This window comes from Eutrigla gurnardus (genome assembly GCF_963514095.1).
Source record: "Eutrigla gurnardus genome assembly, chromosome: 2".
NCBI classification, from domain to species: Eukaryota; Metazoa; Chordata; class Actinopteri; order Perciformes; family Triglidae; genus Eutrigla; species Eutrigla gurnardus.
In genome coordinates, this window is record NC_139916.1 from 16,937,699 (window position 1) to 16,965,331 (window position 27,633).

At 43.3% G+C, this 27,633-nt stretch overlaps 1 protein-coding gene across 4 annotated transcripts in view; it reads left to right on the forward strand.

Annotated features, from left to right (window-relative positions):
* tfeb (transcription factor EB) overlaps positions 1 to 27,146 on the forward strand; it is a 28,047-nt gene extending 901 nt beyond the window's left edge. The window contains exons 1-11 of one of the 4 annotated variants that reach the window (XM_084037900.1): positions 10,957 to 11,064; positions 15,504 to 15,608; positions 15,885 to 16,070; positions 17,813 to 17,911; positions 18,010 to 18,195; positions 18,884 to 18,973; positions 22,269 to 22,386; positions 22,609 to 22,665; positions 23,439 to 23,514; positions 23,620 to 23,767; positions 23,854 to 27,146. In XM_084037900.1, the coding sequence (XP_083894026.1) occupies positions 15,579 to 15,608; positions 15,885 to 16,070; positions 17,813 to 17,911; positions 18,010 to 18,195; positions 18,884 to 18,973; positions 22,269 to 22,386; positions 22,609 to 22,665; positions 23,439 to 23,514; positions 23,620 to 23,767; positions 23,854 to 24,441 (1,578 nt within the window). In that variant the 5' untranslated portion in view covers positions 10,957 to 11,064; positions 15,504 to 15,578 and the 3' untranslated portion in view covers positions 24,442 to 27,146. Of the gene's footprint in view, positions 1 to 10,956; positions 11,065 to 15,503; positions 15,609 to 15,884; positions 16,071 to 17,812; positions 17,912 to 18,009; positions 18,196 to 18,883; positions 18,974 to 22,268; positions 22,387 to 22,608; positions 22,666 to 23,438; positions 23,515 to 23,610; positions 23,768 to 23,853 lie in introns of those variants that run through there. The other 3 variants (XM_084037898.1, XM_084037897.1, XM_084037899.1) reach the window with 3 other exon arrangements.
* The last annotated feature ends 487 nt before the right edge of the window (positions 27,147 to 27,633 follow it).

The following is a 27,633-nucleotide window of genomic DNA, read 5'->3' on the forward strand; positions in this document are numbered from 1 at the left end:
GGAGGGTAGAGTTTATGTCTGATGCTATCCAGTAATACATTATCTGTGTTTTATTTTAATAATTACATTCCACATATATGGGATTTAGCTGTGATTTTCGAAGGAACAACATGTTTTATCTTGTTTTACTGTAGAATATGGACAAAGATGCTGCGTAAAAACCAAATCGTTGGTAATAATGTATGCCATGTGGAGGTTCAGCATTTATACCTCACGCCACTTCTGCATAGGATGCACCTGTGTTTCTTCGTTCTGAGCTCCTCTCAAAGCCTCCTCTCTTCCTGCGGTGCATTTAAGGGATTGGAAGATCCTCCATCCTGGCGGAGGTGGAGCGGTTTCAGGAGCCAGGAGAAAGGACGTATAAGTCATGAAAAGCACCCTATGTGACACTTATGACCCTTGACCTCTCCACTTGACCTTTGTGGTCATCCATACCATTCTCCAGAAAACACAATCGGCGTCAAAGGTCAGAGCAGAAAGGTCTCCATAGGTCTGATAGCTTGTAACCGACGAGTACCCTTTTTGTCAAGGTTCTGCCTACGTTCATAACATGTTTGCTTTCGTTCTCGCTGCATTTCTAAGGAATGTCCCTTTTGACGTCACTGTTGATCTAGTGATGATCATGTTGTGTTATGAGACACCGTGATGACAGTTCATTAAGTTACTTAACAGAAATAGAAAATCTAGAGCTCAGCAATCCCAACATAATGTGTTTACATAGATTGTGAAAGATGGATTTTAAGGAACTTAAGCCGTGGAATCCACAGTAAAACCATAAATGGAGTGATATTGAAACAGCAATTAATAATCTTTTTATTCACTGTGGGTAGGTAGAAATGTGATGTCCTTTTTAAGTCTGCTTTGCCCCCAAGAGCTTCCAGTAAAATGAGTTTTGCAGGGAAGTGGCACAGGATCACGGCGGTCAGTCAACCACATTGGCAGTGTTGTTTTTTTCGGTGGATACGTGTATTTTATTATGTGTTTAGATATAAAAGACCAACAGAAATGTGATACCGAAAGGCAAGACAACTTCCACCTCTTTGTTGGTCACTGTCACTGAGACACACAGATGGCCATTCACATGCATGAAGGCAGGACATAACGTGTGTTTTTGATGTATGAGAGTTTGTTTGGGCACATACAGTATGAGCGCATTAACTTCTGCATGTTTAAACGCTGAGCCCATGTGTTGTTGTTGTGTGTTTCGGGCCGTGTTGTGGGAGTGATGCATGTTGTAGCATGCAAATGAGTTCAACAGCAGTTATGTCATTGCAAGGTTAAACCTGAAATACCATCCTCCTGGAAGGGCACCAAACCTTTCTCCCACTATCTCTGTTTGGATTGTCTCTGTCTTTTAGCTGCCTCCTTCTCATTTTTGTGAACCCATGAATGAATGAAAACATTTCAGTTGTGTAACAAGATCAGAAAGATCCACCATGCAGCAACGCTGAAACTGTGACACTAACGTACTGCTGACGCATAACAATAACCCATTTCAATTGAATTGAATTGTTGAATTTACCTCTTGGCGTGTTTATATAATGTTTGTTAGAATGCCTCTGAACTTAAATCCCGTCAGAGATAGAAAATGACTCTGCATATCTGCTGCCTGCTACATAACACACAAGCATCCCTATAAGACAAACGTTGGAAGTAATAACCCGTGTGTTGGAAGAAACGTACATGCATGTGAGCTGTCAAGACCTTTAGCTGCACTCACTCATTTGCATGTGTGTACGATGTAGAAACGCTGTTAGGAACGGGACGGATGGCCACTGGGGTTATGGAGTGCACACAGTATGAAGGACTAGGGTTTAGTAAACACTGTGAGGTCACCGTCAGCAAGGTCAGAGGTGACCGCTCACTATGTGGAGCAGCGTTGATGCCTGGCAGACCCGTTGCACTCTCTCCAGTAGTAAAGCTGTCCGATGGCCAGCACAGTGAAACGAAGGTTCAGTTTCAGGCACCGAGGCACGACAACATCACGGCAGAGGTGACCATTTTGACTTGCTGCGTGTTTTGAATGTGTGACGCGCACAATCGGTCACGCGAGTGCACAAATGAGCACAAGCGTTATGTCCTGTGTGTACGGAAAAATGTGTGCGCGGGTGATATTTTCAGCCTCATTGGGCTCATGTCCGCCCGTAAGTGTTGGAGATGGGGGTTAATTTTCCTCAGGTAAACAAAGGCAGCAATACACACACACACACACACACACACACACACACACACACACACACACACACACACACACACACACACACACACACACACACACACACACAGCTTAATAGGCGTACTCTAGTGTGAAAGAGCATCAGGTGTGTGTAAACACAGCTCCATCCATTTGCCATATGGACAGATCTCCCATGACCTGGACAGTGTTTTTTACCGTTTTGTGACCAGACTTTGAAAGGTGAATGAGGATGTTGCTTTATTTTGTTCTGGATTTCCCTTAAAAAACATTATATATATTAAAAAAACATCATGCATACTACTGGTTAAGTTTGCCACTAAAGTTCGGACCTTTTAAACCAGAGGAATGACGCTGTGGCATGTGCTGTATGACAACATGACCCATGATCTAGCAGAGGTGAGTGTGGGTGGGGTGTTTTAGGGCATGTGCTGAAATGTGACTCGACTTCCTCATCTAATCTCCATCCACTGTTTCGTATCCTCTTTTGACCGACAGACAGCGTTGGTCTCATGCAGACTCTGTTGTTCTCTGTAAGGACGGTGTCTGAGCTCCGTCTCTGAGAACACACTGCAGCTGGCCTTTTGTGTACGCGTGTGGACCATTTGCTTGTTAATATGAACAGCAGGAGTGCAGTTTTCGCTCTCGGAGGCCCACAGCGATTCCAAAGACTCTTACAAGTGCTCGGGCATCGTAATTGACAATAAAGTGACCTTTGACAGGAATACATATATACCAAGTAACAAAGGCCAGCAGCGTCTCCCTTTCCCTGTGAAAGATGGCCAAGTTACAGCTTGATGGATCCCCGATGATGGTGTTTTAGAGATCTTTATTGGGTCAGTTAACGCCTTTTCATTTATATGCAGTTACGCAACCTCGAAACGGGCAAAACTCATTGGCAAGGGTGATGAAAGTCAGCAGCAAAATGATTGCCACTCGGCGGAAAAATCTCTCTCAACCGTACAACAAACTGTTGAAGGATGCAGATCCATTACCGGTATATCAACAGGAACCTCGCCTTGCTCTTATAATTCCAGTTCCGGGTTCATGCCGCAGACGTTCGCAGACACTAACAGATACATATGATCATTCTTCCCTGTGCCATATCACTGCTCAACTCTGCAAAGTAAAAACAAATCACTCCATTATTTGTAACGTATGTAATGACTGTTATGCAGTGTATGTTTCCTAATCATGAAATACATTCAATTCAATTCAGCTAACACATTGTCAAATATCAGTGAAACTCTGAAAACATCCCTCAAAACATGCAAAATATATGAGACAGTCTCACTTGTTTCTCTTGCAGTTTCACTTCTTCTAACCAGTCATGTCTGTTGATGTGTGGGGAAATATCCTGAAATCCCTTTTGAGTCGCTTTGAGAAAATAGATGTCACGGCTCTCTACAGCATTGAAGATTTCCTAGATCTTATTTCTGTTTCTACCCCCCCTCCCTACACACACACACACACACACACACACATATCACACAATCGTTCTATTTCAAAAGTCAGCATTGCTGTTGAAAGTCTGCTGCGACTGAACATTCTTACTCACTAGAAACTCTCATGTGAACTGTGTGCTCCCTTAATAATGTGCCCTCTGGGCTCCTCAAACAGGTTTCCCACTATGCAATTCAAAGTGTTCTTTCCAGTGGTTTTAGACTAATAGTAGGACAAAAACAGGGCTTGTTTCTCTCAACAACATTTTCTGATGAATGTCTGCGTGGTTTCATATGAGCATGTTCAATGAACTGCTGATGACTCATGGCATTTAGGTTCTCCTGTCTGCCTTCGATTCTGCAAACATCACATTTACTGATTGCGTTCAGCATATTGCTGCTAGTAATGCCCTTGGACTGTTTTTTCCCCCCTTTTTGTTCCTTTGGGCTCACACATTCACATTGCTCTACTTGTTTCCTTTTATTCTGAGGTATAGTATCTCCTATCCACGCGCTGATGACACTTTACTTTTAATTCAGAATCAAATGCGAGAGTCTTACTGTTTGATAACAAGGTTCTTAAAGGCTTCGCTCCTTCAGAGTCCTACATCACTTACGTTTTCTCCATATCATGGTTTGTAGTTTAAGCTGCTGGCTGTTTGTATACTGTAGGTGCTGTGACCCAGATAAACGGTATAACTTTTAACATCAAGTCTGCTTCAACTACATACAATCATGAATCCTTCCTTTGTCTTTGGGATAGTTCACACTGATGTAGAAGTAATTTGAAAGTGCACGTCTGTGCCTTCACTTCACCAAGCTGCCCCTTTCCCAAGATCTTCACGCTGTCAACTTTTTCCGCAATATTTCCAAAGCATTATTTGTGTTTTAAAGAATCTTATTTTCATCTCAGAGGTGTTTCTGTGACGGAGCTAGTCTAAAGCAGGATGTCTCTCACTGCAGCAGCCCAGGAATAGTCTTTGTTACCAAGAAAACATTTCTAGAATTGTTAAGAGGAACAAGGAGGACCTTTTTGCACTTTCAGAATTAGCATCAACTTGTGCTGTTGTTGTAAACACCTACTAGTTGAATTAAGTGGAATGATTACATTGGTGATTTGCTCATATTTTCCCACACGTGACTTGTGGAATTGGTCTTCAACATCATTATATCAGGAGTGAAATCATCGGAGCGAAGATGAAATGTGATTAAAATGTGTGCGATATCACTGCTCAGTTGAAGAACTGAATGGATGCTCCTCCTTCAGTCAATAGGATGCTCTGCCATCGGTGTCTGAATGTGTGTGAATGGGTAAAAGTAGACTTAATGTGGGATTAGTAATGCTGAAAAGCACAGCAATGTTTGCAGCAGCACTGTACTCTGAGTTTATTAACATTTTATTGGGCTATCTCTTCCTTCATCTGTTTAGTGTTTGCCATAGTCTGAGTCCTCTGTAGAGGAAATTCAGTGATCAACTGTGTGTGTGTGTTCAGAGACAGAGCATTCCTTTGTGTGCACTGCTTGATCAAAAACTGTCCCCATATTTGGTCAGAGGACAAGAAATGGATGCTGCTCTGGCAGCACAGAAGAATTTTCCTTGTAAATGTATTTATTATCGTCCTCTTGACCCCTCTTTGAACTCTTCCCGTGTTTCCAATTGTTTCTGTCCTCCTTTTCTTACCTTTCCTGCGCTCACTTTCTCTCTGCAGTTATTTCCTCTCAAAAGTCTGATGAGTTCAAAGGCAGCTGCATTCTTAATACTAATAATAATTCAGGAGAAGGAGAGGGACAATGAGAGTGGAGGTGGAGGAACGTGTTAGAGGTGTAACGATTCATTCTATGAATCGATGAAATGATTGTCAGTCCTATCGATTCAACTAAAAAGATCTGCTAAAATAAATAAATAGAGTGAATAGTTTTTTCTTCACCAATAATCAATATAAATGCGTTTAATCGTATGACTCGTGATTCTTACTTATGATTAATGTTTTAATATGTTTAAGACACTCTCTCCCCTGCCAGCATGTAGTCTATTGAAAAATGTTAAAAATTACTGAGCATTACATTTTTGTATTCAGCATAAATTATTCTACAGGACTACTTTTTTATAGAATAAATAGTTAAATAAGTAATTCTGTGGTCTGTTTATTTTTTTCACCTTTCAGAAGAATACAGATACCAGTCTCACTCGCATCATTGCATGTTTATTTCATGGATGTAGAATTTTGGTTACAAGTAGGGCTGTTCGATTTTGCCTTAAAAATAAAATCTCGATTTTGTTCTCTCAAAATCCGATTTTCGATTACGATTACGATTATTTTGTGAAATGACAAAAGGCAAAGAAATTATTTCAAATATGCTGCTTTTTTATTGAACATTTCCCCCATTGGGCTTTAAATGCAATTTGCTCTTATTAAACAAAAAATGAATGAATAAAGTGCAAAACTCTTTTTGTAAAATAAATAAAGTTTGAAAAAATATAAGAAAAAAATCAGCAAATCAGCACTTGCAAACATACAGTAAGTTATATTTCCAATTAAATAAAACAAGACATTTTCTAATTAAACTAAACTGGGTCTTTGCATGCTAAATAATAATGTAACCCATGAAGGAGGTAGAGGTGTGTGAAAAATCGATTTTACGAGTTTCACGTTTTAACATCGTTCTAAATACATAATCGCGATTACGATTTAAAATCGATTAATCGAACAGCCCTAGTTACAAGTTACTGAATCGAATCGTTCCAAAAAAAAATTGTCCTTGAATCAAATCGCCAACTACTGTATCATTAATAGAATAGAATCGAATCGCTGTTAAGCCAAATTCACACGGTGATTCACACCCCTAGTGTGTGTGTGTGTGTGTGTGTGTGTGTGTGTGTGTGTGTGTGTGTGTGTGTGTGTGTGTGTGTGTGTGTGTGTGTGTGTGTGTGTGTGTGTGTGTGTGTGTGTGTGTGTGTGTGTGTGTGTGTGTGTGTGTGTGTGTGTGTGTGTGTGTGTGTGTGTGTGTGTGTGTGTGTGTGTGTGTGTGTGTACCTTATCTCACAACTCATCTCCAGAATGCCTTCCATTCCATCTCACTGTACATGGTGACGATCACTCATGCAAAAAGAAATGCTGTGTAGCTGGTTGGCTGGTTACTACTCCCTCCTTACCGTAACACACACTCTTAGAGTCCCACTTTTGTTTACTCAGTATTAATGATGGTTAATCGATTCTCTCCAAGTAGAAGAAGAATGCTCTAAAAATAAACATACTGACCTTGTTATTTCGTAGCCCACGGGCCCATAAACATACATTTTTAGTGTATTTTTCTGTTTGTAAATCAACTACAATTCTTTTGGAAAATATAGAGGTACACTACAGTACAAAGCCATGGAATTGTAACAATAAAACATTGGTATTGCTTTATGGTTAGTATATTCAGAGATGGCAGGTGGTATGTATCATGAAACCATATGAAATATGAAATATATGAAATACTCATGCACACATTTTAATGTCACCTCAGGTCATGTGATGTAGTATTTTGACTTCATGAACAAGGATTGTTTAAACTTCTAGAACTTTAATTAAAAAGATACCAAGTCTGATGTAGAAGATAATGTGTATAAAATGATGTGAATCACATTTGATGAGGAGGCATTATTGCACTCAGTAATATCATATGGGTCAGATACAGACTATATATGTGATGTCATACTGTACAAGCAAAATGATCGGAAAACATGCGTGCAGTTCCATGTATGAACAGTCACATTGTAGACCTGGCTATAATTGTATGGTATTTTGACAGCACTGTTTGTCCTACTTAGCAGTAAGATAGCTAGGTTAGCATAGCTGGCTTAAACCTCACTCAGACATCACCACCGTCGCTCAACACTTTCCGTAGAGCCTCAACCATGTCTAGGTATGTCGTGTTTGTTTGCAAGCTCTTTGCAACTATGGCGACCCGGGGAGTAAACGAAGGGAAACTCGTCCGGCGCACAAGTCAGCGGGTCTTGGGTGGTGTGTTTGTATATGTGGACACGTGCATGTGCGCGCGTGTGTTCGGGTCCTGCCTCCTCCATAGGCCATTGTCAAAAGAGTACAAGGCTGTCTTGGTCAATGATTTCCCCTCCTACACAGACGCCTTATGATTGGCCAGACTTGACAGAAACGCAGATTTTCCGACCAATAAGCTTGGGGCCTTGGGGGTGTCCTGCCCCTGGACCAAAATAACCCAGTAAATACACTGCAGGCACTATGAGAAGTGGAGCTGGCCCACTGTTGAATGCGTTGTGTACAAACAAGGGATGCTTGTCAGCCGGGTGCTGCTGAACCATGCTGGCCAGTGTTCTCCTCTGTTGTGATAGGACCAACTAGCTGAGTGGCACTTTGATACCAGTGTGTGTGTCTCTGCATTCAGGGAGACAGGATGGTAGAGGGGAGCATGGATGGAGGGGTGCTAAATGTCGGGTGATGGAAGAGTGTTATGAACTAGGACGGAGGGTCCATGCCATTGCAGTATGTCTGAATATAACCAGAGGCATATGCAGATTGATTTGCTAATTGATTTTAAAGCTGGTCATTTTGCATTCTAGTTGAATGTGTTGAGCTTACACTTTGGTCTAATATGCTGGAATGACTTCAGTGGTGGGTATAAGCCGTAGAAAACAAACGTCCTCTTTATTTTGGACCGCTCCATGTCCAGCATTTCCAAGTGAAAACATTCTGCTATAGATGATGCATGATCTCGACACACTTTAATGGAAAATAGAAGATATTCTATATGATTTCAACAGTATAAAAAGCAGTTTCTTATGCGATCACCTTCTCAATGTTACAACTAATCTGTGATGTCTCAGAAATGTATTAGGATCCTTTTGTGTCTGTCATAAGATGTCATCCAATTTTTTTCAGGAGCATTTGTTGTATTTTGCTTTTAATCACTGACCATTATTTTCAGTAAATCGATTACAAATGTATTGCAATGGAAGGTCTGTTTGTGTCACGATAGGGCCTAAGAGTCTGATATGACTGTATGGTGTTATTTCCCATCTCCAGGATTGTGTATAGATGTGTTGTCTGTTTATAGATATCTAAGCATGCATGTGTGTGGTAGGCTGTGGGAGTGAATTAAAAGATGTAATAAATATGATGAATATGATTCACAAAAACAAGAACCTGACAGACAAAATAAGGAATTGCTTCCAGGGTCTATTACACACACATGTGTAGGTGTTACTGTATGCAAATGCTTTAAACTGCCTCAGGAAGGAGGCTCTACTGAAGGAGGAGCTCCACATTAGAGTGGAAAAAATAGTAAAATGAGAGATTACAGGACACAGTGCTCTCGTTGTTGCAGCAGAGTTGTTGCCTCCGACTCCAGCATTCAGGCTAATTTAGGGGAAGAGGAGTCGAGTCGGGGGAGAAGGAAGAGGAATAGGAAGCTGAGCTGGTTCTGGTGTGGGAAGAAGGTGACTAATAGTGACTGTCACCCAATCTGGAGGGAGGAGTGCCGTCACAGCCGGTGAGCCTGCCTATGAGCAGTAGTTGGTCCAGCCCGACAAGCAAACAGCCTTTCCCCCGTCACGGAGTGTGTGCATTAACACGTGGAGGTGCTTAGCTCTCTTGGATAAAATATGTTGTCTTTGGGATAGTTGGACAGTTGCTGGTAAGGATCTGAGTTTTATACTTTATGTATCAATGTCACTGTTTTCACTGCCTGCCTGTTGGATTGAGCTCCATTCAGTGATGTCATGTTGAATTAGAAATTAAACTGAACATAAATGAGCACATTGAGTGTGTATTTTTGGTAACATGCAATCCTTTTTTTAAACTCAAATAAATGCAGCAGCAGCAACAATTAGCAGCAGCATTGCTTTCGACAGTGAAGCGATTGTAACATCGTGACTTTTCAAAAACTGAAATAGGACCTAGAGATCTCGAGTCATCACTCCACTCTTTAGCAACCTAATGATTGTTTGTTGTGTGCAACTAAGTGGAGGCAGAATGTCAGTGATGGTACTGATTGTATGCTGGTGGGGAGAAAAGGGAAAGTTACACAAGGATCGCAGCAGTTCTCTAATGTCGACTTATAAGCCAAAATGGTAACGGGTCAGAGATGTTTTGAGTATTCGGGGTGCTGGTATCCTAGTTCATAATACACTATATCTGTGGCACAACAAGATGTTTGGATGGGCTGTAAACCTCATGACCTTAGTGTGAATATCTATATGTGCATTATTGTTATGTTCTCTAGATTTGCATCTAAAGAAATTGAGGCTTGACAAACAGATTTAGTTCTTTCCCTGGGTTTCCTGCAAAGGAAGTTGCTTCACCAGTGACAAGACGAGGAGATGTGAAAAGTGATGGAAGGAAAGCGGAAGCGGTGCTTTGCGGTTATAATTGATGATGCTGGTCTATTGTCTTGCCTGTATCTCATCGTGTTCTAATTAGATTCGAAAAAGTGGCTGAAAATGTAAGCTATTGTTCTTTCCTCGCTGGTTTCACGTCACTGTCTCGGCTGTGATCCGTGAAGCCGAGTGAAACGAGGAAAGCAAAGCCTGAGATGACAGATTCACTTCTGGACAAGGGTCTCTCCTCGTCAGCTATTTATAGCCTGTGTTTAGAAGGTGACAGGCATTGTGATTCACACACAGTGTTGACGGGTTATGGTGATTCATTTAGACGACCTTCAGAAAGTCAATTACTGAGCAGAAGTGTTACACTGTGGGCACTTTTATGCCTGTAAATCACACACAAGTTTCTATTGACCTCAAGTTCCCTCACAATCTCACGACGCTGGTGACTTACAGCAGTCCGCCTGCATCCAACCCTTGACCCCCCCCTAACCATGCTAAATGTAGAACAAAAGGAAGCAGTGCTTTGAATATTTTACTTCAGTGCACATGGTTAGTTTGAACAACCTCTACTCATTTCAAACATTGGTGTTAAAAAGAGCTAGAAACCAAACAGGAGAGTGTCAAAACAGAAAAAAAAACTAAATGTCAGAATCAAAGGTGTCTTCTGCAGCAGAATTCAGTGTGTGTTTATGCTCGGGTCTAGCCATGCTCTGTTGCTTCCTTCACTTCCTTCACGGAAATTCTTCTTTTTCTAAATTCTTTGGTGTGTGTTGCACACCTGCTGCTTCAACACTCCACTGCCTCCTCTGTTTGCTCTTCCACACGCGAGTCACAGTCACATATTTCATGTTACAGCTATTCATCCCATCTGTCCGTTCTGCAGTTTAATCAACCACCTTTTTTCTTTGTTCTCTCTGTCATCTTTTTCATTTCACACCTCCGTCGCATTTCTCCTCCTCCCTTTTGGCCCCAAGACGTGCCCCTGCGGATTGCCGTCCTCTTTCTCCAGCATCCAGACATGTAGTCAGCAGCATAAGCAGAGTGTATTCCCCCACTTGCCAACTCTTTTTCCTCTCAAACAGGTAATTGTGCATGTATCTCTATACGTGTCTCTATGTGCTTCTATATTATATAGTAGAAAACCACCCATTCTGTGATTGTAGAGTCACCCTGATTTAACACAGCAGGGAATCCTGATTTGCATGACCCCTGTATGCTGTAAGTAAATCCTGAGAATCTGATGTAACCGGTGCAGATGTGAGGTGGTAAACTAAAACTAAAGCAGCAGTTGACCCAACAGAATGCCAGTCCGATACCCGCAGCAGCGTTTGAAAATGATCCGCCTCTCCGTCCGTCTGCCCGTCTGTCTGTCTGCATGTCCAAATGTGTTTTCTGTCACTCAGGGATACAGCTGCTTGTGTGTGTGAGACCAAAGAGGAAGGGGGTAAGGACACCATACTTGCCATGCCAGTCATGTCACATAACCCTACCAAGCATATCCACTGAGTGTGCGCGTCGCTGGTTTAGGAAGATTGATACTTCGGTCTGTTTACATGTTCTGAAGGACTCGGCACAAAAGCTGCCAGACGCTGTGGAGCACACTTACCTTTTTGCGTGTCCTCCTCTCACCCTCAACTGCCCACAAACACACACATGCACAGATGCGTGCAAATACAAACACAAAACAAATCATTAAAAAAACACCACACCGTTGCTCAGGGGAACAGGGTGTTCCTGAAAAGGAGAACAGAGAGCAGAGGGGGTTATTTTAGTCATTAGAGCAGGCAGACAGATAGCTTAATGTGGAAAGGATGTGTGTTTGCGTGCGTGTGTGTGTGCATGTGTCGAGATAGAAAAGCTGGTGCGGTGCACAGTGCAGTGTTACATTTGGAACCTTTGTGATATTAACAGGAAGTTGGACCAAAGCATTTGATAAACTGAAACTTCAGTATCAAACGTGATGATGAAAGGTTATACAAAGGCTACGACATGTTTATTTTCTTCTCAAATAGTATTTCCAATGTGTTTGTGTGACAGAGCAGGGCCAGGCCAGGTTACACTCACTTTGTCAAAGGCATTTTAAGAGAGGTACAAGTATTTGCGTGGCCTTGAGCTCTTTCAACTTTAACTCGGCGTGCTGAAATTTGTGATCCGTGATCGTAATATGGACATGAAATGTATTTTAGTTTCTGCACTTGTCAGTACGACTGTAAATTGCCTTTTGAATATTTTGCAGCAGCTGTGGCTGCACGTACGTGTTGATGCACATGTGCTTTGTTGTGAGAGAGCACCTGTGTGTGTGCGTGCGTGTGTGTGTGTGTGTATAATCACATCACACATTCAACCGCTCGGTGTTGGCTGTTCAAAAGGCCTTTCTTGGCATGGCACCGTCAACTCTAAAAATACACACTCCACAAATTAACACCATGTCTCTGAGCACAGGTGCCATGGCCCCACACTGCCCCGCGAGTGCGAGTGTGTACTTGTGCATTTGCGTCTACGAACGTGTACAAGTGTTGCGCTATGCACACGTTCGTATTGGAAGGAACTAAAGCTGTGCGCAGCATGCTTAATGTAGTCCATATTTCCATTGTGTGCTAGTTGGTGGCATGTATGTTTGTGACTAATCTGTGGCACAATCCAGCGTTGACCTCTGACCCGGGCTTCCTCCGCTCTACATCCTCCCACTGGCCGTCAGTGTTTGAAGTGAAGGCGCTGTGACATCACAGCGCCGAGCACACAATGGCCACTGTGTGCTCTTACTGCGTCAAAGATGCCTGCTTACCCCGGTGGATGCCAGGCGATGGGAAGGCCCACGTGGGAGATCATACTGCCTGGTAGCAGTGTGTCACCATATGATATCAGGAAGTGATATCCTGTCAGTGTGTGTATGTGTTAAAGCATGTATGCATATATTATGTATCATGGCTTAGTCACAGACGGATGAAACGTGTATATATAGCATCACATCTGTTGGAAAGTTAGAAAGCATTATGTAACCGTTGTAGCTAGTGCGTCTGGTATCAAGCAATTTCATGTCTAAGAGGCAAGGTACAGTGGGAAATATAGTGATAATCCCCTATATGGATATATGGCTGGCTATCCGAGGCTGGTGCTGCGTGCACGTTGAAATCATGACGGGAAAGCCTATGACAAACTGCAAAAAATGAGCTACCGAGATGCTGCAGTGAAACTTTCCCGTTCCTTCCTTGGGCCGCCTTGTGTAGTCGACTCAAACAAATATTTAATATATATATCTCAATTTGACATTTTGCCTCACGGGGCTTCACTGTCTGTAGAGCCGACAGGACCTCCAGGGTATCATTGGACCCTTGAGACATAGAGATCACATCCTCCTCTTCCCGGCATTCCTACCTTGCCAATTGAATTTGGAGCTATTATCACCCCATTTGTCAGACTCTATAAATACACTGAGCAGATATTTACCATTGTCTACTCGTTCGAACAACCCTTGTTTGTTTGTCTGTGTAAATAAGCACCTTGACAGAGACGACTACTAGAGCTGCGGTGTTTAACAGCATCATTGGTAAAGTCCGTGCTGTGAGTACTCTGCTTTCTGTTTGTTTACGGAGGGTATTTCAATCCAGTTTGGCAGTTTGGAGCTGCTGGACTCGGCCTGTCCTCGAGTCCTGGTTCTGGTTCATGTTTGTGTTGGAATGTGTGTGTTTCAATGTGCATCTCTGCATGGGTGTGTATTTTTTCATGTGGGCCATCCAGTGGGCACAAAGCGGGCAGTGTGCCCCCCTTGGGTGCTGAAATGTACACTTCGGACAACAGGCGGCTTCAGTCCTCAATAGGAGCTGTCCTTCTTATTGTACCTCACGGACAATGAGCTTTTCTCTCTCACTCTCTCTCTTTCTCTCTGTGTCTTTCTCTCTTTATGACCATATACACACAGTGTTTCTGATGAGAGACTGGAGCGATCACATTCTGATTGGTTGTTCAGAGCCACTGCTCTTCTGTGTGTTGTTGAAGATATCGCCATCAGCAGAGGCCTTAGAACCCAGTAGAAACCTGCCTCTTAATAGGTCCCGTCACACCTGTGTGGGTGCAGACGAGGTTAGTCATTCAGGGCTAGGACAGACTTTCCAGAAGGGGGACTGTTGGTCCTGGGACTCCCCAAATAGTTTTGCATGCATGTTTGTGTGTTTGAGAAAAGAGGAAAGGTGTTGTAAGGGTGTTCCCCAAATTTGTTCTTTTGCTCATATGATCACCCAAGAACAACAAGACCACATGACTCCCACCTGACCTCACCACTTCACCCTCTATCCTCTTAAGTATTATTATTATTATTATTATTATTATTATTATTATGACTGACTATCCTTTGTAAAGCGAAGAAGGATTACTTAAATGGATTTTCAGTGCACCATTCAAATATGGAAATTGTGTAATGTGTGATTTCTGGATTGGATCATAAATCCAACTCATATTACCAAAGACTAATTAATGCAAATTTAGATACATTAATATACAAAACCATTGTGGTCTCAGTCATAGGTATATTATCTGTTTCACATTTTTCAAAACTATACACTAATCATACCTTTAATACACTGTATTTTATGTTTTATATTTATATAATTAAGACTTTTTTACAAACTGGACTTTTATTGCTGATTTAAAAAAAATAATTTGTCATCATTTGTTGAAGAATGTCTCAAAATGTGAACGTTTGTGAAGTCAAGACATGAAAAGCCTTACAGTCTGTTTTTCAAGACAGATGTCACATGAGTACACTGCACGTGCTTTAAACCTGATTTACTTCAGAGGCAGTTATTTGAGGCCTCATACAGATGGACAGAGACGTTATAGCGGTGTATGCTATCAAGCATTTATCGGGACATTGCATAGCTAAATAGGATCAGGGGTGTGACAGCCTGTCTTGTAAAAAAAATGACAGAGTGCTTTTGATTCAGTACATCAACAGACAAGTGATTGATCCAGCAGCATGTCCAGTGATTTCGCAGAACTGACAGGTGGCTGATAAAAAAAAAAAAAAACGCTTACTGAAAATATGATGGTTTGCTGTCTTGCCAGTCTGTGCCGACAATGATGGGCCCTGGATGTATTTAGTTAACCTTGAATGGTCACAGTAGTGTCATAGTGAGCTTGAACCAAGGCTATCTGTTGTGATTATCTTTAAGTAAGGAAGGGGAAGCTCTAAAGACAGTAGATAACTCATTTCACTGTTAAACAAACACAGCTGACAAGACAAGTATAGTGTAAAGAGTGGCGAACCACAAAGACATGACTCAGTTAACATGTTAAAAGCAAACGGTGTATCACAATAAAACACACTTCCCTCTGCTCTCTCGTCTCTCTCCTTATCACACCTGCACCCGCTAACAATTACACCTCGAATCAGCTGAGTTGAAGTGTTTTACACAGCATCTTAATGGCTCCTATTCTGGTTAAATAATCCCTGTAGACCTTTGATAACTTTTGTTTTCACCTTGTTTTTTTCCCCTCTCCTACCTCTGGCTCATCTCCTCAACAGCTTCCTCTACCTCTCGGGCTGGACTGCGGTGCATTGACGTCGGCTCGCCCTCCCCTGCCCCCTCGCCCCCCAGCAATGGCCTCACGCATCGGCCTGCGTATGCAGGTACAACAGGACCACCATCAAATATGCAGCGCACACACCTGTCATTAGCTTCTGGAAGTCAAAATATGTTTGCTGTGTTGTTTTTGATCGAGTGGACCCTGGAGAGTAACGTATTCTGGTCAAAGACAGATCTTTGTGGGTCTGCCGTCTATTAAAAGGGCATCCACATGCAGCGACCACTAATATATTTACTGTACATATATTTATTTACTTATAGTTGATGTTTGAGTGTGTGTGTGTGTGTGTGTGTGTGTGTGTGTGTGTGTGTGTTCCCAGCTGATGAGAGACCAGCTGCAGCAAGAGGAGCAGCGTGAGAGGCAGCAGATACAGCAGCATCAGCAGCAGCAGAATGCAGCCCTGCAGTACATGCAGCATTGCATGGCGGGGCCACCTGCACCCACCCCAGCCATCAGCACCCCACAGCATCACCAAAGCATGCAGGTCCCCGTGGAGGTTCTTAAGGTCAGTAGGGCTGCAACAGATGAGTGTGTGAACGAAGTCCATGCTTTTGATCGTGATCGATGCTTAAACTGAAGATTTGACGTGTAGAAGTATTTTGACAGAAAAAGAAAAATAACATAAATGTAGATTTATTAGAGATTAAGCAAACAATCCCCTCCATCCTTCTACAAACTTTCACCTTCAGACTGACCCTTTGTCTGTGCCGTCCGTGGTAATGATGTTGGAATGGAGTAAAATCTAATTTCCAGTCAAACTGCAAAACACACTTCAAAGATAAAAGTGCTAAACATTCAGGGGTCTGGCGTGAGGGAGCAAATACGTTGGTTAAGGGGGGTTTCAAAAGCACCGTGGGCTGTGCCTCTCCCATTAATCCACTCACATGTTGCGGAGTAGCGGGGCGCAGCGAGGTGGTCAGGACATCGCCGGCCGTTGTGGCCTATCACGCAGCAGCACCGCCACACAGGAAAATCAGGGACAGATTTGAAGAAGAAAAAAAAAGGCAGAAAGAAAAATGCGGTGGAGCAGCAAGCAGGAAGGGAGGCAGAAGGGGAAGGAAGACGGGCAGATAAGAGAGGTTTGATATGTTTTGCGATAGGACAGACAGGAGTGATGTAGATAGCCTGAGTAAGACGGGGACTGATAAAGCCCAAGTGACATTTTGCCCGATTCCAAAGATGCTTGTGTGTGTCCTTATCTTTGATGGCGTGTGTTTGAGTGTGAATGGGTTTGCGCAATACTTTGTAATGTGCGTGTGTGTGTGTGTGTGGCTTTATGATATTTTAACCTGTAAATCTTTTGTATGAACCGGTAACCCTGAGCAATTTGCTGCGTCGACAGTTAACTGTGTTCATGTGTGTGGAATGGTGTTTGTGAAGTCGCAGCGTTGAGAGTTGTCGTGTGTCTTTCCTTTGATTTTGTCGATAAGACGTCTGTCCATCAGTGTCACCGAGCCCGCCAGTGCTCCGGTGTTTCTTTGGACGTCATCTGCACAGACAGCGCCACATAGGTCGAATAGTTCCGAGACCCAGACGCATTTCAAATCGGTTACACGAAGGTGTAAAAACGTGCATTTCTTGAAAAGTTTCTGGTTCATTTGATATAATCCTGCTGTTGCTTAGAAAACATAGGGGGGTTTGGAGGGCTGAGGGTTTGAGTCCTTCTCCGTCGTAATGGAGAGCAAGCCTGCTCTCTACTCTTTGATGTGAAGGAATGAGGCCAGCCCATTGCTTTATGTAGCCACACCAGAGGATTTAGTGGCTTTACTCCTGTAGGATTTACTACTGACTTAACGCTGCTTTGTCCTCTCGCCATCACAGTCTTTTGGGACGGCGATAATGAGCTGTACATCTGAAGCACACACTCGGTTTGATTTAAGTTGATGAGTGTTTATTTTATTTATTTTCATCTGGTGCTTCAGCCATTGCAGAATAGGAAAACATTTATGGTTTGGTTTTATTGAATATCATTTATTTGTTTAGTTGTAAGGGATAAACGTAGTGAAACAAAGTGAAAATGTGCTGTTGGTTGACACTCACAGCTGCATTACTTTAACAAGTGTGCAGATTAATCTGGCACTCTAATTTTTTTTGTGTGTGTATATTATTTGTTCATATAATGTGTCTTTAAACAACATGTACCCCCTTTCTTTAAATCCTGTATATACTGTTTACACCAACAAAGAAGAAGATCAAATAATGGAATATGAATTCATCACATCCTGTTCATGTCGATCCCTAAAACAGGTACAGACCCACCTGGAGAACCCTACAGACTACCACATCCGTCAGTCTCGGAGGCAACAGGTGAAAGAATACCTGTCCACCACCTTTGCCACCAAACAGGTACGGTTCTGGATGCCTGTACTCTGCACTGCACTGTATATCCGTTTATGCCAGCACTCAGTCATTATCACCCTCTTCCTGTCCCTCTGTCTCCGTAGACGGTCCACGCTGTAGCGGGGCTAGTGCCGCCCTCTCCTCCCCCAAACATGGGACCTACGGGTTCAACGTCTTGCCCCCCACCCCTTCGCTCCCCACACATGCGCACCGAGCAGCTCATGTCTGGAAACAGCGCCCCCAACAGCCCGATGGCCATGCTCAACATCGGCTCCAGCCACGAGACAGAGGTAGGAGGCGCCCGCGAGCGTGGGCAGACAGTGGCATGCACAGCAATTCTCTGTCCTGTTATAGAGTACGCTTTACAAGAACCAGATTGAACAAATATCCCTCAAATATGACTTAATTACACTCCTATATAAAATTATGAGGATTGAATATTGCCCCCAAAGTGACCTTATCTCCAAATTTTATGAAAGCGTCATAATGCTTTAATTGGTCTTCGGCAGGCTGGAGCAGCATCTGCGGATGCGTTAGTGATAATGTGTCGTTGGTACAGTTGGCGTGTGGATAAATGTGTTGGTTAACTGGCAATAACTGAGACCGGCTATCATTGGGATTTAAATGCTCTATTATGGCCTCGCAGAAGTAATTACAGCTTAACAAGTGACAGGAGACCTGCAGAATGTAAGGCCCTTTGAACCTGTCAGACTTTGACCCACTCTTTTCGTTCAGTCTCTGAGAGAGAACAGTCTTAGTTAGCCTCCTCTTGAGTGAGACATGGACCTGCGGGCGAGTTGACCTGGAGGCCTCCAGGTTTCAGGCACTTTGACAGACATACGTAGGGACTTTTATGTAAGGTATCTGCTAAACACGGACATTTACCTTAAGTTGCACTTTTTGTCTCAGAGTTAGACTTGATGGGTCTTTAAGCTCGTCATAATGACACAAGTGACACCCCAGTGGCTTTTTTTCCAGATGGATGAGGTCATTGATGACATCATCAGCATGCAGTCCAGTTATGACGATATTCAGGCATACATTGACCCTATCCAGATGCCAAACACAGTAAGTAGAACCAACCAAAAATTATTTCCATGTTTGAACTGAAGGTCTAAGGATGGAGGATGAACATGTACAGATTGTGAAGTCCTTTGAAGCTAATTTGGGCTCCGTAAAGAAAATTGGCTTGACATGGATGCGTTGTGGCACCTGATCTTTTCTTTAGGACAAACACAGCATGCAATATTCTTAAAAAATACAGATAAGTGGCGTGAAACCTCGATGAAATAGTGTCCCTATAGCATGAGATGATTTTAGTGTCTGGGTTAGGGTTAGCTATTTAAGTTATTATTTTAGGTCATTACTGAATCATTGCGTATTGTAACCTATAATGAACTGACAATATATGCGTTACCTTTAAAATACCACTCTAGAATGACTTCATGTTGTAGAGTATTCACAGAATACGTAGTCCTCTGAATCCCTTGTCCACTTCAGGTTATATTCTGGACCGAGTTGGTCTTTCTGTAATCGCTGTACTTGCCTTGTTCAGCCTTTCTCCGTCTCCCCTTTCCGTTATTGTTAATGCTCTTAGTTTTTGCTGCTGCAGTTACGTTTGCTCTGAACCGGCTTTCTTGGTTTCCCGTCTGCTGCTGCATGTCCCCGTATGTCCTCATGCACACATACACTCACAATCCCCATACACACATGCACAAGTGTATAATTGACTTAAGCACTAAACATTCCATCCTGGACATAGTTAGAGAATGAAGAGAGGACCCATCAGATGAGGACTGTAAAGTGCTTTGTGTCTGAGGGAACAAACTTGGAAAATTAACAATTAAACTGCCAGCAGTTAGAGTTCAACTTGTTTACAAGACTGTCGGAGGGAGGGAGGGAGGGAGGGAGAGAGGGGGGAGGGGGGAGGGGGAGGTGGAGAAGGAGAAGGGGAGGAAAAGAAGGGAGGAGGGAAAGAGGGATGAGGGCAATTTATGCAAGGGGAAAACAGGCTGAAAGTCCAGTTAGGGGAAAGTTCAAACTTGTTTGGTGGGGAGCGGAGGTAGAAGAAAGACAGGATCGGTGTTGGCCAGGTCAGTCTCCCAGGACAGGGCCGGCACTGCCAGAGAGAGCTGTGAGTGCTGCTGGGGCCTGAGAGAGAAGAAGGAAGACCGTGGCCCTAGTTAGGGGAGGAGCAGAGGATGAAGGAGATGAATAAGACGTATGCCATTGTGGAAGTTTTTGAAGGAGAACAGATTCAGCTGGTAAGACACTGAAGCACTGTTTGTCAGCGTGTTTAACATGACTTCTGTTACTGTTGTAGGAGTTTAGCCTTCAGTCTGAGTGAACCACAGGATGCAGTGATGGCTCTAACTCCCAGCCTCATGTCCCTGATTATACAATGAGCCACAGCAGGGGCGGGTGAGGTTGTAGACCTACTTCTTTGTCTGTGCACATGATGGCTGGTTCTGCACGACTGGGATCTCAGGATTCTTGCACGTTTAAGTTGATATGAAGCGCCATGTTGGGGTTCACCGTGGAAGTAGAGTTTAAATAGCAAGTTCAACAAGTGCAGACTCAGCTCATTGTGTGGCCGTCTGACTCACAGCTTCACACACACACACACAGTGTATGTGTGTGTGTGTGTGTGTGTGTGTGAGAGAGAGAGAGAGAGAAAGAGAGGGGGGAACCCTAACAGTCTCCTCTCTGATAATATATCCTCTGTAGTTGATGGGTTTAATCAATGCGTGTGTTTCTGCATGCATGTGGGTTTGTGTGTAATTGTAACATCACACTGATTGATTAGATTAGGCAACTGATCAACCCTGAGGATGATCAGTATGTGTAAAGCCAGCACGATAAAGTCACTGAGAGAGAATATTAGAGCACAAATCAATATGTTTGTTGTGCTGCATATTTCTGACACCGTGTAAAGTGTTTCTTTTTTAAACACCATGGAAACAAATTTCAGAGCCTTATTCCCAACGAACAGACCAGTGATCAAAACTCACCTGCTAATCCTGATGGGGATTAAAGCGGCAAACTCCATGGAATTCTTGGAATCTCAAAGTTTAGTGAAAGCCGGGAACGCCACTGAATACCAGGCACAAGTGAACAGTTCGACTCTGAAGTGTGTGTGTGAGTGAGTGTGTGTATGGATGGTTACACTGAGCCAGTCACACTTTTCTTATTGGGTTGAGTTGGATGAGTTCTTACTGGAGTGTTACTAGAGTGCAGCATTGTGAGCGGTCGGCTGCCTGGCCGGGATACGAGAGGTCAGTGCAGAAGCATGAAGGTGGCTGGGAGTAAAAGTTTACTTGAAACGTTGTGAGGGGGGTTTCTGTCATCGGCAGAAATCATGAAGGCATTATAATCTGAGTTTTGGGGGGATTTTACTATGTTTAATGATGCAGTCAACATGTCCGGTTTTTCCCAGCCACATTATGTCGTTGAATGTCACAGTATAGGTGGGCCTGCCTCATTTTCATGATGAGTCTTCCCACGGGGTTCAACCTCTGGGGGAGACGAACCGTTGGCAAAAGTGTGAACCATAACAACATAATTTCCTTCTTACTAATGAAGATTGTACTTTATCTCTGCATTCTTTTGTGAGGTTTTTAACAAAGCATATCATTTACATACAGAAGTGAACGAGTGTGTGTGTGTGAGAGAATGTGTTTGATCTCACATTACACAGTAGCCAACAGATAAGGTATCTTTTCCCTCAACTTCTTTATCTCTTCGCCCTCATTAGCAGTGTCACATTTGCCCTCGCTTTGGGGCGAACGACGCGATTTGCAACGAGGCGTTAAAAAGTCCATCGCACTCTCAACTATACGGTACAATTAAAAGGAAATCACATCTTTTTAAGAGTGCATTCAAAACGCAATCGCAGCTTTTACGCAAAAGTCTAAAGTGCAAGAGTGAGGACACACTCGACGAGTGAGTTCAGAAGCTGGAGACAGCCGAGGAGCGAATCAAGCCATAAAGAGAGGAGATAAGGTAGATAGGATGATAGTCAATCATTACTGTGTGTTTGGCAGGCTGCACTTAAGTGTGATATTATTGCATTATCTCCGGCTATGGGTTCTTTACAGCACACTAAACACTGACTTTAAAAAGATACTTACCACGGTGTATGGAGCTGTAAGGGGGGAGTCTAAATCACAGATAAAGCACATTTTATGTGATGTGACATAATGTTAGGTTGCAGACTTCAGGAGAGGCATTGATGGTTTTTCACTTTTTCTGTAGTAATAGATCAAACTTTGAATGACTTTTCACTCTGATTGCTCCTTCTTTTTGCTGTGTGTGCGTGCGTGCGTGCGTGTCTGTGTGTCTGTGTGTCTGCACTCCTCCCCAGCTCCCCCTGTCTAGCAGTCACCTGGATGTGTATACAGGTCCAGGGATGAAAGGTCCAGCCATTGCTATGACGAGCAACTCCTGTCCTGCCAACCTGACCATCAAACGAGAACTGACAGGTGCGGAAGTTGAACCGCTACACTTTGCAGACTACAGAGCACAGCAAGCAGAAGTTCTCCAAAAGACTGTTTGTCATTGAGTTAATGTGAAAAACATTTTGCTTCCTAGAGTGTGTCTTCCTGTAATTCATGCTGTGGCATTTGTTGACACCGCTGATGAACTGTTCCTGAAATAGCGCCGCAGCCTCAGTCATTAGCTAATCATTTTTTGTTATTGCAAAGTCACAGAAGCCCGTGCCCTGGCCAAGGAGAGACAGAAGAAAGACAACCACAATCTGAGTAAGTCTTTATCTCAGCACACTCTTTAGCCAAATAATGTACCTCCTTTCTCATAGGCATTACTGCACATGCCCTGAGAAAACACACGCACACACACACGCACACACACACACATGCACACACACACATGCACACACACATACACACATGCACACACACACACACACACACACACACACACGATAATCTGTCTCTTGCAAAAACAGTTTTATATAGCCTTGTGCTGATTTAGCTGACATAGTGCAACTAGTGGGTGGATGGTTAACCTGGTAATTTCTGCTGTCCTGGCACTTAAGGGTAATTGCCTGTGACTGTGTGTGTGTGTGTGTGTGTGTGTGTGTGTGTGTGTGTGTGTGTGTGTGTGTGTGTGTGTGTGTGTGTGTGTGTGTGTGTGTGTGTGTGTGTGTGTGTGTGTGTGTGTGTGTGTGTGTGTGTGTGTGTGTGCGTGCGTGCGTGCGTGCGTGCGTGCGTGCGTGCGTGCGTGCGCGTGTGTGCGTGTGTGTGTGTGTGTGTGTGTGTGCGTGTTCGCCTAAAACTTTGTCCCCCTTTGTCCTATATATCCAGTATGCACTGATAAACTGTATACTGTATAGAACAAGCTACCCATCTTTACTTTTCACATATGTGCAGTGCATATGTGAAAAGTATAGATAGATATTTTATATTATGTTTGTATGGATGCTATACATACACAAGTACTTTCATTTCTCTGCACTATTATTCTCATTTATTTTTCTCTGTCTCCCCTTTGTCTCTTCTTCCCTTTTCAACAGTCGAGAGGAGGAGGAGATTCAACATCAATGATCGCATCAAAGAGCTGGGTACCATGATCCCCAAAACCAATGACCTGTGAGTTGCTATAACAACACTGTGTTTCCTGGTCTGATTGATTTTTCTGAATGAAGAGTTACTTATCTTTGGCCATGCCCTGTTTACACTTCACTGTGTGCATAGTGATGTGCGCTGGAACAAAGGCACTATACTGCGTGCGTCTGTAGAGTACATCAAACGCATGCAGAAGGACGCGCATCGGTCCAGAGAGGTGGAGAACAACTTCAAAAGGATGGAGATGGCCAACAAGCAAATGATGATGCGCATCCAGGTACCACGCACAGTCGCACACGGAAAAACATAATTCTAGAAAATACGTTGAGGCTGAGGGTGTAAACCTCCGCCCTCTGTTGACAGGAGTTGGAGATGCAGGCTCGTATACATGGCCTGCCCAGCAACTCTCCCTCTGGCCTGAACCCAGCTGACCTGATGGCTTCTTATATAAAACAAGAGACCAGCCCAGAGGAGAACGTCGCTCACGCACTGGCACAAGTCCACCACCCACAACAGCACCTACCCCAGAGCCAGGCCCATCCCCAGGCCCAGCAGCACCACTACCTCCCGCAGACCCACCTCCACCCCCAGAGCCAGGTTCAGCAACAGCAACAGCAACAGCCCAGACAGCTGCCGTCACTCCCCCAACACCTGCAGCAACCCCAGCCACCCATCCAGTTCCCAGCTGTCGGCAGCTCCCAGCCCTTTGACTTTAACCAGTCGCTGGACTTGTGTGATGGGATACCCGGCTTTTCAGACGGCATGCCGGGGCTAGGTGACCTGGGCGGACTGGACGTCCAGGGGAGGAGAGGCGAGCTTGGCTTCCTGATGATGGACGAGCCTTTGTCCCCTATGGGAGGAGACCCACTGCTCTCTGCGATGTCGCCTGAAGCCTCGGTCGACTCCAGCCGCAGATCCAGCTTCAGCATAGAGGATGGAGACATACTGTAGACACACACACACACACAGGCATATGAAGAGGTTTCAGAAAGGTTGCAGTAATAAACGTGAAAAGTAACGGTACGTCGGCTCGACACATTTACAGCACATGCTACCGAAAGCAAACAGCCACCAGACGGGATGTAATTCACCCGGCACACACCTACACACATCAGCAGGTTAAACATACACAGATGACACCCATTTGTGGTTAAAGTAGCCCCCCCTCCCCCTGCTTAGCACCATGAGCAGAAGAAGTTTTTGCAAAGCCTTCACACTGTTGAAAATATTCTGTATAGTGCAAAGGTTTTGCGCGTGCACACACACACACACACACACACGAGCCCATGTGAGATAAACGGAGCAGCTTGAAACTTTGCCCAACAGAGCATTTACAAGGGGTGAACCAACACTACCATGTCTGGAGTTATATTGCACACTTGGCCTTGTTTCCATAAAGGTGGCTCTGAATCATAATTGAACAAGGGACAAAAAAACCAGCAGTTAATTAGATTGAAGTTATCAGATTCAAGGACAACCAAGTGCATTGTCTCTCTTGATAGAGGACAAGTTATTTTCTCCTTACGTCAACCTCTTTTAGTCGCCGTAAATGATTGAATGAACGATAGCGAATAAAATGGAAATAGCTTCATGGTCCTGCATGCATAATTAATCTTAAAGGGGATGCGGTCCACTCACATTGTTCTCTTCCCCAATCTGTTATTCCAGCTTCGGCTTTCGCCTCCAACGCCGACTGTTTGCTGTTCGACACGGATCTGAATTAGACGACTAAAGCCAAAGTGTATTCTTCAAGTGTCCACGTTTTAGGAAGCGTTTTAAAGCTCACCGGAAGAGGCAGAAAAGCCCCTTTAACTTATTGCACCTACCCCACTCCTCGCTGTCCTTGTTTGTCTTCTCACACACACACGCAAACACACACTGCTGTCCCCCAGTTTTTACATTTTAACACTTGACACTGCCGTGACCTTTACTGTGGAGAGAGAGTAGAGAAAACCGCTTGGATGGTCTTCAGAATACAGCGTGTCGTCCACAACTGTGAGGTGTCGAAATACTCAGGTACTGTAACAGAATACACAAGCCAGATCTTTTTTAAGCAGTCGCAGATGTTAACCTGAACTATGTCTGGCTCATAACCCCTATCAATGTGCCTTTTCATTTTTGCAGCTGCTGCTCTTCAAAGGCATGTTTTTATAGGTAGGCGATCACGAAGAGGGTTTTAGATTTAATATCGACTTCAATTATGCCTATAAATGCTTCAGAGTTAGCTCCTATAACATCTATACCTGTGTTGCAGGAGATAAACATTTCATTTTCTCTAACTAATTGACTCTATAGGGCCCGGCTTGAATGATAGGCTTAGGTGAAGGAGATATATAGTGACAGGGTTTAATACTGGCGAGAGAAAGAGATCGTTTGTCTCAGCTGACATTAGAAGTATTATAATCTTTAAGCCCAACATCAGCACACACTCGCATTCAGGCGACTCTGTTCAAAAATAGGCACGCATTAAAAGTGCAGATTCTCACCTCAACACACATTATAGTGCTCATATACATACATTACATACAGTGCAGCCTTGAGGCTGTTTTCAAATCAGCATGTTAACAAGTCTCCTGTCCTGCGCTCTCTCTCTCCCCTGACGAGTGGAGCGACCGGCTGCAGAGGTAAAACTCAGGTGTGCTCCTCACGGCGCCACCTAAAGGGGATCTGTTGTCCCACTTCCTACAGTCGTCACCATGACGACTGGGGAAGGCTGAGGAGGATCTGAGTCCTGTCTCTGTGGTAGAACTGGGGCTTGGCTTTGATTTGATATAGCTTATGATCAGTACTGATAGAAGGTAGAAAAAAAAACTTTTGGTGATTTTTTTTTTTTTGATTAAAAGAAGTGTTTGTTTTCTTTATTATAGTTTGTTGTTTATTTTATCTCCCAAAGCACTGGAAACGATATTATTATTTTGACTTTGTACATGGAAGAATTATGGAATAAGATTTATTTCAGATGTTATATGCCACTAAGCCACTTATATGTATTTTATTTGTATTTGTTGTTTTAGTTCTGTTTCAATTGTATTCCAAAAACTACCCTTTCTTCTCAGTCGTTTTCAGTGAGCACACTGTAAAGGCACACACGCCACCAATGTTTTTATTGAGGAAGGAGTGGGAAGCCATCGAAACTTCCAGAACTGACTTGAGACAGATGAAGAGATTATGTACATTTATGATGACATTTTTATATGATTGGATTTTTATTTTTCTCTCTATTTTACCTTTGAATTTTGGAGCCAGACAGAAACTTGATTCTTTGATTTGATTCTATTCAAATGCTTATTTTTATAAATGTAAGCTTTACTGGTGGTTCTGGTCAGACTGAAGCAGGTGGACATTTTCACCATGCCTCCTTCCTCCCTGACTTTGGTTTCAGTAGAGACTGGAAGATGACTGACTTCAAATAAACTCTGAGCTGGGGAGTTGTGGTTGCCATGGCGTGGTGTCACTGACTCTGCGTTAGTCACTGTCTGTCTGTCAGAGTTGTGCTTTTTCTGTATCAGCCACAGTTTGACTGTTGTACTTTCACCCAGCCAAAGAGCTGCTCAGGCCCCCTCTACTCTTCCACTAGAGGGCGCTCTGCAGAGCAAACTACACAGGGAAAAGTGGTTCTGATTTTACTGAGAATATAAATGTTTTACCAGAATCCATCCACTGTCTTTTAGTGTTTTTATTGATGATGTTGATTGAGAAGTGTCTGTGTTTGGGGGTGGGGTGCAGAATAAGACAATGAGGTATGTGAAACATACTCAGAATTTTTTCTTGAGAAGGAATGGATATATAATTTATAGATTATTTTATCTAGATTGTTAGTTTTTTCTTCTTTATCTTCCATATCAGGCAAAAATAATTATTACAAGCTGTCAGTTGGTAAAAATGTAACAATTAAAGTAAGTGAATATATTTTCCTGAGCTTAAATTAATTAATTATCCATGTTACGTTGTGTCTCACTGTAATTTTTGGTACATGACAGATTCATTAATGTTACATTATATGTCCACCAGGGAGCACCAGAGAGCTAAATATGTAGTAGATGGTCCCTGTTTCTCCTTCAACTCTTCTGTGATCACTGTCACCAGAAAAACACTGAACTCTTGTGTAATTAACCTCTTTTAAATACTTCTTAATAGTTTTGC